Raw genomic sequence first — 12,270 nt, forward strand, 5'->3', positions numbered from 1 at the left:
ACTGTCAAGACAGATGTTTCTTTTTTTTTTTTCTTTTTTACAGAGACAGAGAGAGAGTCAGAAAGAGGGATAGATAGGGACAGACAGACAGGAACGAAGAGAGATGAGAAGCATCAATCATCAGTTTTTCGTTGCGACACCTTAGTTGTTCATTGATTGCTTTCTCATATGTGCCTTGACCATGGGCCTTCAGCAGACCGAGTAACCCCTTGCTCGAGTCAGCGACCTTGGGTCCAAGCTGGTGAGCTTTGCTCAAAGCAGATGAGCCCGCGCTCAAGTTGGCGACCTCGGGGCCTCGAACCTGGGTCCTCCGCATCCCAGTCCGATGCTCTATCCACTGCGCCACCGCCTGGTCAGGCAAGACAGATATTTCACTGGCACTGGCCAAGTGCTCCTCCCCCAGCAGATTCCCCCATGTCGCCATTATATAAGCCTAATGTGCTGCTTTAGTGAACCTCCCGCTGGTCTTAACTCACCACACATCCCTCTAACTGGGGAATTCTGACATCAAGGATCCAGCCGACATTAGTAGCAAGAAGTGCAGTCAGCCCTGTACGGGCCACCGAAGGGTCACAGATGGCTTAATTTTTCTGCTGCAATGACATAAGGACTCCCTCCTCACTGAACTGTGTTCCTTCCACTTTGGAAAATGAGTAGCTGCTGCGCGACCCAAGGTCATCATGATTCAGGGTACGGACAGAAATCCTGCCCATCTACCAAGGTAGGTAAACCTCAACTTGTGCCCACCCCGCAAGGGAGACACTGGCAGGGTTCCCGAAGCCCCTGGCCTTACGTCAGAGCTAGGTTCGACGGTCTCCAGTCATTGTACCATTCTTCACAGGGAGACACATGCAGGCTTCCTTGTGTTTCCCCACCTGGATTTCTTGGCTTTAGAGCACTTGCTCCCTATAGGGTGGGAATAAGCACGAGTGTCCATAAAGATGTCTAATCTGAGAGTCCACTGCCCGCAAGGATGAGCTGAACCAGGAGAAACGGCAGCCGGACCTCTAATAGGGATCTGTCTCCAGCGCTCTAATCCAAACGAGCATTCTGGCTCCTGGAGGATTTGGCAGACGACCACCTTACCTCTGAGGGTTCTCAGGGTTCTCGACAATTGTGACACATAGCTACCAGGAACGCAACGCACAAGAAGATCACCTGTGCACCATCCCCCACTGCCCACCTCCTAAGACAGCACAGCACCACAAGCAAAAGAAAGGTTTTTGTTATTGAGGACAGGAAAGGCCAAGTGGTTGATAACGTCCAGAGATGTCTGCTTTATTTCTTATGAAGTGATTGCATTTCAGGCTGGTGACATCAAGTAATAGTCTAATTACCAACTAATTTTGTACCTCTGAACTACAAATCAACAATCCGTTTCGGCAGGGAGCAATGGTGTTACAGCTATTTGGGGGCTGGGTTTTCCAAATAAATGGTCTTGGTTGGCAGAGGGCTGTGAGTGGAGCCCAGGGGAAAGCCTGGGATTGTTCTCAAGACTGACACCTGGCTGAGAGACACTAAACCCTGTAAGTCCCGGGGCGAAGCCCTCCATCCCAAATCCTGAGAACACAGATGTTACTCTCCTTTTTGTGGTCAGTTCAGCCCAAATAAGGAGCCAACCTACCAGGGCCTAGCAAAGGGGGCCCAAGGCCTGCTCTCTGTCGGCAGGTCCTCTGCCCTCACTCTCACCCTACGGCACAGCTCTTTCTGTAGGGTTCTAGGCAAAAGTGAAGCTTCTGGTCATTTGTCTCTTTTTAGTTCTGCTTTGAAAAGAAAAGGGAATGACAGGTGTAACCAAAGGCGGGCACAGTCACCTCAGCAGAGCCCCGGTGGTCCCAGGCCCACGGCTGGGCTGAGTCAGAGGGCCTACAAAGGCAAGCAGCACTCCTCTGAGAACCAGGCCAGGGCCTCTTCATGGGAAGATGTCCGAGGGGAAGAATTTACAACAGAATTCCAAGCTAGTAAAGGCAGAAACTTAACAGAAGGTCAAGATCAAGGAAAGAAGAGATAAGGAGGGAATGACAAGCTCTTATCCCATGGTCGGGGCTCAAAGTCAGCAATTACTATATGAATTATTACTGCAGCTATTTTTTTTCTCACCAGAAAAGAACACAAACTTCCTTTGAGATCCCAGATTCCCCTGCCCAAGAACAAACTCACAAGCTAGTGTTTTCCTTCAGGCCAAGACAAAGTCACCTGGAAAAGGATTTCTCACCAGAAGCTCCCAGCTGAGGCCTAAGGAGGAGGCAGCCCTTTCCCTGCCCCACGTGTGTCACTCAGCTGTGTGAGCCAGAGCACCGTTGCACTGCCCCTTCATGCCCACTTGGCAGAACACCCTGGAAAGTTCTTCACTAAGGGCTGGTGACAGAGAGAGCAAGGCAGCCCCAGCTCTGGCCCGGGTTACGGCAGCCCCATGAATTCCAAGCAGTCTCCAAACATGGTGGGTTCTTCTGCCGCTGAGCAGACGTGCACCCTAAGGTGCTAGCTGAGGAGTTTATGCAGAAACAAGGCACCACAGAGAGGTTGGACATTTGTGTTGGTGATTCAGGACACGCTGGAAAAGTCCACGGGCAGAGGGGAGGAAGGGGAGGAAGGGGAGGAGAAGGAGGAGTAGGGAGAAGGCTGAGTTTTAAATAACGTCTCATGAGGCCGGAGCCCCCCTAGATGGGCTCTGGCTTGAGCTTTTCTGCTAGGAAGTCATTCACAAAGGCCTCCACAATGGCGGGGGTGATCTCCTCCACGTCCATCACGTACTTGGCCCGGGCGGACATGTCCAGTATGGTGAGCAAAGGGGCAGCCTCAGGCAGGTTGGTGTAATCTCGCAGGGAGTCGGTCATGTCATCCTGGAAGTCACCAGAATGGAGAGAGAACCCGTAAGTTTTCAAGAAGGTGCAGGAGACTGCCCAGGGCCCAGGTTCCCCGGAAGGCACGGAGTGGAACCACTCCAACATCACCCTGAAGAGCAGGCCCCTCCAAGAAAGATGGGCTCTCAGACAAGGAGCAGTGGGCCCTGCCTGGCTTGCAGAGGGGGAGGCTGGTTCTAAAAATCCTCTCTCTGCATCACCCCAAACTCTAGGCAAGTCTTCTTTATTTATTACCATGAAAGGAACTTTCACATGTCCTCTGCTTTGCAAAAATGTGATTTCATTTGATTGCTTACTTTTGCAATCAACTCTCAATCATTTGCGGCCCCACTGTGGATTACCTGAGGCCAATCTGGACTTCAGCTTTGAGTGTGTTTAAAACAGAACTGCCCTCACCCCACCCTGTGGTTTTAGGGGGCAGGCATCCCAGAACTGGTTGGGAAGACAGGACTACAGAAATACTACTGAAAATGTTAAGGCTCACTGGATTTATCTGAGCAGGAAGCTGGCTCTCTGTCACACATTCCCAGTGACTGTCCAGGAGAATGTCCCTAATATCAGATACAGCCTTGTTAAGTATAAAGGCAAACACAGACAACTGAGGACGGGGGGAAAGATTTGTAAGGGAATGACTGATAACTTGGGATTACCTTTCATGCTGCTGACGCTCATTTAGTAACAGAAAACGGACTCTACGTACCCCATACCCACCCCAAGGTTGTCTCACTGTAAAATGTACACTATTCTAAACTGAATGAAAAGATCTGAGTCACCCTGCTGAGAATGGGTGGGGTATTCCTGGCTTAAATGCTGGTGAGCAAGAGGCATGAAATTTACCACTCACCAGTTTCTGAGACAAAAGAAAGAAAAAAATAATCCTTTCTTAAAAGGAATCTTTAGGAAGATTATTGGTAATCATCTTTTTCCCCCCACAGCAGAAATAACACACACTTTCCTGCACTGCTGGGTGATTCAACATCTCTGGCCCTGTTTACCGAATTCAGGCACTCCATATAGGTAAATAAACAATCTTCATAATAAACAGAGGGAGGCACCTGGACAAATACATACACATCAAATTCCCATTGCTTCCCTTCCCCTCTCCCTCTGAGCAAAGCACAGGGCGATGAATTTTCATGTCCATATAGGCTTCAGAAGGGATGACTCCTGCCTGCCAGAGTGGCAGGATCAAGACAGATGAGGGTCCCCCTTAGCCCTGAGCGGAGTCCTGGGCTCAGAGGTGCTCATTAATGCCTGCTGCTGCCGTGTCCCCTGCCTATTCCGTGCTGCCTTGCTGCTGAGGACAGAACTGGACCAGGAGAGCTGCCAGGCCAGAGCCCAAGTGAAGCGCACAGCAAGGACAGGGAGGCCGGGCAGACACGGGAGCAGTAGATGACTACGCTCCTCTGTCCAACCTCCTGGTCCCGGCACCCTTCCCTGGTGGGTTAGTACACCTGCCGGACCACCAGGACAAAGGAGCAGGACATTGCTTCTCAAATCACACCAACCTCACGCTCACGTCTCTCTCTGCTCTCTACTTAATGAGAGACTTTGGCAGGTCATTTCTCCAAGCTTGGGTCTGCTGCCTTGTTTTTTGGTTTTGTGTGTGTGTGTGTGTGTGTGTGTGTGTGTGTGTGTGTGTGTGTGTGTGTGTGTGTGTAACAGAGACAAAGAGAGGGACAGATAGGAAGGGAGAGAGATAAGAAGCACATCAATTAATTCTTCACTGTGCACCTTAGTTTCTCATTGATTGCTTCCTCATATGTGCCTTGACTGGGCAGCTACAGCAGAGCAAGTGACCCCTTCCTCAAGCCAGTGAACTTGGGCTCAAGCTGGTGAGCCTTGCTCAGATCAGATGAACCCGCACTCAGCCGGTGATCTCGGGGTTTTGAACCTGGGTCCTCCGCGTCCCAGTCCAACGCTCTATCCACTGCACCACCGCCTGGTCAGACTTGGCTGCCTTGTTAAATGGACCTAATACCAGCTCACACGAGTGTGCCAGCCAGCCAGCACTCATAGCCTCTGGACTGGAGCAGTCTCCCTCTCTCCAGGCCTCGCTTTCCTCATCTATGAAACAGTCATAGATGTCATAGATTACATCTCAGCCAGAGAGGTGAGGACAAGCGGGATAGTACAGGGGAAGCTCTTGGCTTAGTGTTTGGTATATAGAAAACTACTAATTCTCCCTTGCAGCCACATTTCTATAGCAGTTACTAGAGCCTCCCAGCTTCCCCCCCCCCCACCCCCACCCCCCCACCTCCCCACCCCCGGCTCAGCCCATTCTGTTCTGCACCCATCTATTCTTTCAGAACCATTTGAAAGGGGCTAGAGCTTAATGAATTCAGTACAGCCTCCATTGTGCTTTGTGTGGAGTGGGCTCGCATAGCCCCAGGGCAGGGCCCTGTGAACCTGCTTTGTTCCCTCCCACCCCCCAGCCTGGTGACTTCAGCTGCCTGTAAGGGGCCCAGCAGGGCTTAGCAGGGGAGGCTATTGGGGAGGTGATGAATGGGTGCTGGTTCAGGGTATCTGGCCGATGCTGCTTCTCTGGGGATCCAAACATAGCGAGAAAGGAGCACCAGGTCTGACCAACTGAAGGTACAGATGGGTGGAAGGAGGGCAGACGGGCTTCAAAAAGTGTGTCTGGCCTGACCAGGTGGTGGCACAGTGGATAGAGCGTCAGACTGGGATGCAGAGGACCCAGGTTCGAGACCCCGAGGTCGCCAGCTTGAGCGCAGACTCATCTGGTTTGAGGAAAAGCCCACCAGCTTGAACCCAAGGTCGCTGGCTCCAGCAAGGGGTTACTCGGTCTGCTGAAGGCCCGCGGTCAAGGCACATATGAGAGGGCGATCAATGAACAGCTAAGGTGTTGCAGTGCGCAATGAAAAACTAATGATTGATACTTCTCATCTCTCTCCGTTCCTGTCTGTCCCTGTCTATCCCTCTCTCTGACTCACTCTCTGTCTCTGTAAATAAATAAATAAATAAATAAATAAATAAATAAATAAATAAATAAATAAAATTTAAAAATGTTATGGCAAATCACTGACATTAAAAAAAAAAAAAAAAAGCGTGTCTGCCTGACCGGGTGGTGGCACAGTGGATAGAGTGTCGGACTGGGATGCAGAGGACCCAGGTTCGAGACCTGAAGGTCGCCAGCTTGAGCACAGGCTCATCTGGTTTGAGCAAAGCTCACCAGCTTGGACCCAAGGTCACTGGCTTGAGCAAGGGGTTACTCTGTCTGCTGAAGGCCCACGGTCAAGGCACATATGAGAGGGCGATCAATGAACAGCTAAGATGTTGCAACGAAAAACTGGTGATTGATGCTTCTCATTTCTCTTCGTTCCTGTCTGTCTGTCCCTATCTATCCCTCTCTCTGACTCTGTTTCTGTAAAAAAAAAAAAAGTATGTCTGTCAATAACAATAGCCTGCTTATGGCCGGTGCCTGGCTGAGGGGGGCAGGGGAGGATGGTCCCAGAGGGTGGGAACCAAGGCAGAGCACCTACACCAGTGGTGGACATCTTGCAGAGATCCCCATGCCTGCAGGATGGACCGTGGAGGAGGCAGGCACTGGCAGGAGGTGGCTCAACTGAAGGGCCCGGCCTTCTCACCCTGTGAAAAGCCCTCTGCCCCATGCAGCCCAGCGTCAAGGGACAGGCCTTGAGGGAAAGAGACAGGGATGCCACAAGTTTCTAATCCCCTCCCCCACCCTCTCCCTGGGCTGCCTGGGGAATTGCAGGTCAGAGCTCAGCGGGCACTGTAAAGGATCAATGGCCTGGTTCAGACCCGGCGTGAGTGCTGACCGCAATCTTGGTGGCTGCCACTCTCCCTTGCAGCCTGGGCGCAGAGCGGCCTCTGTCCTGGGAGGCCGTCCTGCTGCCCTGAGGCCGCTGAGCGAGGAAGATGGAAGGAAGCAGTGGTTTTCCATGACTGGGGATGATATACCTTTTTATACCATGTGGGCGATCCCAGAAGCACTGTCACCCCAAACCTTAAGGCCCCCTTAAACATCCCCCAAAGCCCATCACTCATGTTCTGAAAGTCGACCCCAGTCGGACCCCGATAGCACTCACCTCCCCTGCCACGAAGAACAGAAGCGGCGTCTCCTCCTCTTTGGCTTTGTACTTGGCGATGATCTTCTCAGCTATTGGCTGGATCAGCTGCTTGGCGGCCTCGGATTCCCCATCATCCTCAGAATCTGTGATGGTAAGAGATCACAACGGCTTGTCAGCAAAATGGCCCCTTAGTGCGCCTGTATCCAGGGCCTGAGCTGCCCGTCTGGGCAGCCCCTGAATGGAAGAGCTTCCCTGGGGATGCAGGCCTTGCCTCCTGGGTGCAGAGGGTGGGTCTCATGTACAGGCTTGCAGAGCACTCTCCTGCACATGCTCCCCAAGAACAACTCGCCTCGCTGATTAGCACTAATGCCCCAAGCAAACAGGACCCCTTTCACTGAATTCTTCACAAACCCACCTTGGAAGCTGAGCTTCCCTTAAGGGAGGACTTGAGGTCCCCAAGAGATTTTCTCTCAATCACAGAATGAGCTGCCATGACCTTGGATTACTGATTTCCTAATGAAAATGGCAGGGGTGGTGGTGGTGGTGGTGGTGGTGGTGGTGGTGGTGGTGGTGGTGGTGGTGGGTAGGGCTGTGGTCTGCTCAGCAGCTTTGGCGGCCATGGGGAGGGCAGCTAACATCCAGACTCACCTGGGAGAGGGCGGGCTGCTGCATGGAGACCACCCAACCAGGCTCCCCAGAGTCCCCTAGGGTCATCTCTTGCCTCCAGAAACAACCACATACTGGGGACCCCAGGGCTCACTCCTGCTGAATCCTGTACTGAGAACAAGAGTGACATCCCAAGTTGCAGAGCTGGGGGGCAGGAGGAACAGGTGACTTCCCTCCAGAAATGCCACACTGCTCAAGACCTGCAGCGTGCAGATTCTGTGGGGCACACTCTGGATCCATATAGAATTAGCTCTGTGAAGCTGGGAACTCGCTTTGCTTCGCTGGGGCTGTTTCCACATCTGCAGATGGCTAGTGAGGTTCCCAACCATCCCTCAGTTCAGAATTGTTTCCTAGCCCCTAGGACAAAGGTGTGAGAGCAGCAGCAGGCGGGAAAATCCCAAGGCCATCTTTCCCCAGGAGGCAGCCTCTGTCCTCTAAGCACAGGACCAGCCTGCGAGTCCGTTTGCTTAAGAATTCCCCTAGGTCTGGACATACAGAGAACAGGGGCAGGATGCTGCACATATGCCCTGAACCCGCCTCATGAAGTGGGAACGGGAGCACATCAGCCATGATCCTAGTACCCAAAATTCTTTTGAGTTGGAGCTGAGCAACAAGTCCCAAGGCAGAGGGTGAGGCGGATCTTGGGCAGCAGTTACTCTGTTTGCAAAAGAAACCTGCCCTGGCCGGTTGGCTCAGCGGTAGAGCGTCGGCCTAGCATGCAGAGGACCCAGGTTCGAATCCCGGCCAGGGCACACAGGAGAAGCGCCCATTTGCTTCTCCACCCCTCTGCCGCGCTTTCTTCTCTGTCTCTCTCTTCCCCTCCCGCAGCCAAGGCTCCATTGGAGCAAAGATAGCCCGGGCGCTGGGGATGGCTCTGTGGCCTCTGCCTCAGGCGCTAGAGTGGCTCTGGTCGCAACATGGCGACGCCCAGGATGGGCAGAGCGTCGCCCCTGGTGGGCGTGCCGGGTGGATCCCGGTTGGGCGCATGCGGGAGTCTGTCTGACTGTCTCTCCCTGTTTCCAAGCTTCGGAAAAATGAAAAAAAAAAAAAGAAAAAAAGAAAAAAGAAACCAGAGTTATCCCACAGGGCTGCAGGGAGCCAAGAATAAATGGACCTGTGCCCTCCTGCCTCTCACAGCAGCCACCCATCCAGTGCCAGAGTGAGCCAGAGAGGGGACACTGAGAGGCCACCTGAGGCTGGGCAGCTCCAGCAGCTCCAGGGCCAGTAGGTCAGAACACCAATGACCGGCAGGAGCAGCACAGGCGGCCCAGCAGCTGCTGTGGTGCAGCCCCACCCCCTTCCCACAATGGGTCTGTTCATCAGGGGGCCCAGGGCATCTCCTGCCTGACCTATTCTTCCCAGCAGGCAGTTGCGAGCAGACAGGGGCAAGCACAGCAGCAGCTCCCAGAACACCTCCTACAGAGGAGAGCCTTATGAATAAACCATCGGGGTCAAAAACAGGGCTGCTGGGAGAGACAAAGGCTTAGGCTCTGCATTGTTCTGTGACAGAAAAAGCTGACGGGCAGACATCCCCCACATGAGGTCTGCCCTGTCCCACCCACTCTGGGTCCCCCTGATGAGCTTCATACCTACAAAAAGGACGAGGCAGGGGCCCTCGTTGAGCTGCACAGCATTGGAGTCGGACAGCTCCAGCACGGGCTTGGGGTGCCACGGGAACTCCCTGCAGTCCTCGTCATTCAGCACCTCCACCCGCCCCTGCCGTGTGATCACCTCCCCCTGTGGGTCCAGCACGATGAGGGTGGGGATGCCTGCAAGACAGAGAGAGCACTTGGCCAAAGGCCCCAGTGGGAGGGGTCAGCTCCCACCTCGAGTTCAAGGGAGGACCCAGGTCTAGGTATAGGCTAAGAGTAGAAAAGCCTCAGTTTGGGACCCAGGCTCCGCCGCTGAACAGCTGCAGAACTCCGTTGGGTCTGCAGTACCTTCTCCATGGAACCCTGAGCAAGTCCCTTCATCTCTCTGGGTCACATGGTGGATGTCCCGCAGTTCCCGCCTTATCCCACTAAGTAAAGATCAATGAACTGTGTATTTAAAGAACTTTGCATAGGGTCGTGGCACATGGAAGCAGTTGATAAATCCTAAACCTATCCCAAAGAAGCAGGAAACACTACCCTCACCTACCAGAAAGCTAAACCCAACTGATGGTGTAAAAGCACGCTCTCAGGCAGCCTACAGACAGGAATCAACAATGCCGTGGGCGTCCACACAAAGGCAGGGGGCCCTATGTCAGGGAGGAGCCGGGGAGCTGCAGCAGCATAGGACAGCTAGCTGCCAGCGAGCTAGCAGTCCCCAACCCCCGACTCCAGCCCTGCTGCCTAGAGAGGTTCCAATAGCTGCTCTGAGGGGGACAGTCCCTGGAGGGAGCACACTGATGGCAGTGCTGCCACCCTCACATTAGAGTCCTGGGCTGGGGCAAGAAACACAACACAAAGCACCCCGCAAACCCCATGTACCCCCAACCATAAAGCTGCAAATGAAAAATCAGAGAGAGCTCATCCTGGGTTAGTTGCATTTGGGTTTTCTTTCTTCCTGCTCTTTGCACCAGCTGCTGCTTCTCCAGCCAGGGCCACCCCCACCAACCGCAGCCCACAGAGCCAGCCTCAGCCTTGTCCTTTGGGGACACTTGTCTCTCCACGGCAGCCGGTTCCTCCCCACCTTGCACTAACCAGATGCCTGTTCGCTGGAGCTGACCAGAGAGCTTTAATTGTACATGCACAACTGAAAGCCAGAACAATTTAATATTTATAGGTTCCAATGCATTCAGTCAGTAATTTGCTCCACTGACATTTTATTTCTCCATGGGGGGTAGGCTGAGGTACCAGAAATAAGGCCCTGGTGTTTTTTAACGTGCCGTGGCAGTTGGCGCAGCGGGCATGCGGTGGTGGGCCTGTCTTCAAAAGGAATAAACAAATCCATTATGTTCGCACCTATTAGAAGAAGTGGCTTGGTGTGTTCAGGAACAGGCCCAGAGAGAAACGGGCTCCGGAGGACAGCCACTCTCGCCCTTCATAGCCAGATCTTATGGGGCTTGAAGATGCGCTTGGAGCTGCCCATGCCTCTGGAGATGTTATGTGGGAGCACAAGAGACTTGGGCATTTCCAGCCTCCTCCTCGAACCTGTACAATTATCACCTGGAAGCCTGGGTTTGTCCACATCCCTGAGGATGAGGCTGGGCTTCAAGTCAGCAGCCCTGCCCAAGGCTGGGGCTGGGGCCACACAGGCTGGCTGCTGCTGCAAGAGCCTGCCATCCCCGAAGCCCTATCTCAAAAATGCTCTGGCTAAGTTCTTTAATCAGAGATTCAGTGCATTTCTAAAATGGGGCAATTACAGTTGTTGGGCTAAACCGGGGCCCGCCCACTGCTGTGATTAGGTACCGCAGCCGGCCTCTCTGTAGCCCCGATGCAGGATGCAGAGCTGGTCTGTGGAGGGCACATAGACACAGACACAGTGAAGGAAGGAGAAATAAAATCCAAAGGCAAAGAAGTCCACTTCCTGGTTTGGTACCTCAGTTTCTCCAAGGGATGACTCTATAGCGCCTTCTTTGTTACCATGGCTGCAGGCTCTCTCAAGGCCACGCCTGTGGGGATCAGGCCCCCAGTTGGCTGCAGAGGCATCCTCAGCTGATTTCAAAAAGGAACAGTTCCGCCAGACCTTGCGTCTCCCCACTCCTTCCCCACAACTATGGGAGAAAAGTCCCCACTTATATTTGGTGCTTTGAGCACTGAAACCTGAGTCTAAAAGCCCAAGATAACAAGGTGCATGTGACTGTTACCTTAATCAGACTCAACCTAGAGAAGCCCATTCCTGGCACACAGAAGGGAAAAGAATCCAAGTGCACATGCCGAGCCCCTTCCCATCACCAGATCATGCATAGCTTGGCCTGAGAGCCCTAAGTGTGTGTTCCCCTCCAGGATGAAGGAGAGGGCAGAGGGGGGCAGCTGGCATCTCCGGTGCATCTGCTCTGTGCGAAGCCCGACAGATGCTCCTCAGCCAGTCCTCAGTCCTCACAGCAGATGGTTGTGGGAAGTACAGTTATCCCCCCACGGTCATCCAGCCAGCGGCCACACTGGGACAGGAACCCTGGATTGCCTGGTGTAAAACCAGCTGCTCTTTCTCCTGGGCCACCAGATGGTGGGGGCTCTCACGCCACCTGGATTGGGGACTCTCATGACTAGGGCATCGGAGGACCACTGCGTCCGCAGGTTTCTGCTCCACCCACCTCCCTCTTCTCTTCCTGCCCCATCAAGCCTGCCCTCCCTCCCTTGAATCAGAAACTTCTAAGGAGAAAATAGGGCAAAGCCTCTAATGGGAAATTTCAAGGCAATGGAACACTTCTAATCAATGCCTTTATACGAAATAACCTCTACACCAGCAAGGGGCATCTCTGGAGGGAATGAAAAGGAGCAGCTTGTCTTCGCTTCGCTTAAACACATCATTTCCCAGCTCGGATGGCTGGGGGAAAGCATGGCGAGAATTCTAAGGAAGACCCGGGCATGTCGCTTAACTTCCCAGGGCCTCCTTTCCCCACCATCAAACAGGGTTAGTGATACTTCCCTGTCTTATTTGGTTGTTGTAAGGAATAAATAAGATGACCAGTATAAAGTGCTTTTTAGCAGAGTATCTGGTATACAAAAGTATACCATAAATATGAGGCCTTGTTATACATAAGT

General features: G+C 53.1%; 1 protein-coding gene across 1 annotated transcript in view; it reads right to left on the minus strand.

Annotated features, from left to right (window-relative positions):
- Positions 1-1,250: 1,250 nt before the first annotated feature.
- NXN (nucleoredoxin) overlaps positions 1,251-12,270 on the minus strand; it is a 173,967-nt gene continuing 162,947 nt past the window's right edge. The window contains exons 6-8 of the mRNA XM_066363578.1: positions 9,172-9,351; positions 6,935-7,059; positions 1,251-2,843 (exon numbers count right to left, since the gene is read on the minus strand). Of these exons, the coding sequence (XP_066219675.1) occupies positions 2,661-2,843; positions 6,935-7,059; positions 9,172-9,351 (488 nt within the window). The 3' untranslated portion in view covers positions 1,251-2,660. The remainder of the gene's footprint in view (positions 2,844-6,934; positions 7,060-9,171; positions 9,352-12,270) is intronic.

This window comes from Saccopteryx leptura, chromosome 2 (genome assembly GCF_036850995.1).
Source record: "Saccopteryx leptura isolate mSacLep1 chromosome 2, mSacLep1_pri_phased_curated, whole genome shotgun sequence".
NCBI lineage: Eukaryota > Metazoa > Chordata > Mammalia > Chiroptera > Emballonuridae > Saccopteryx > Saccopteryx leptura.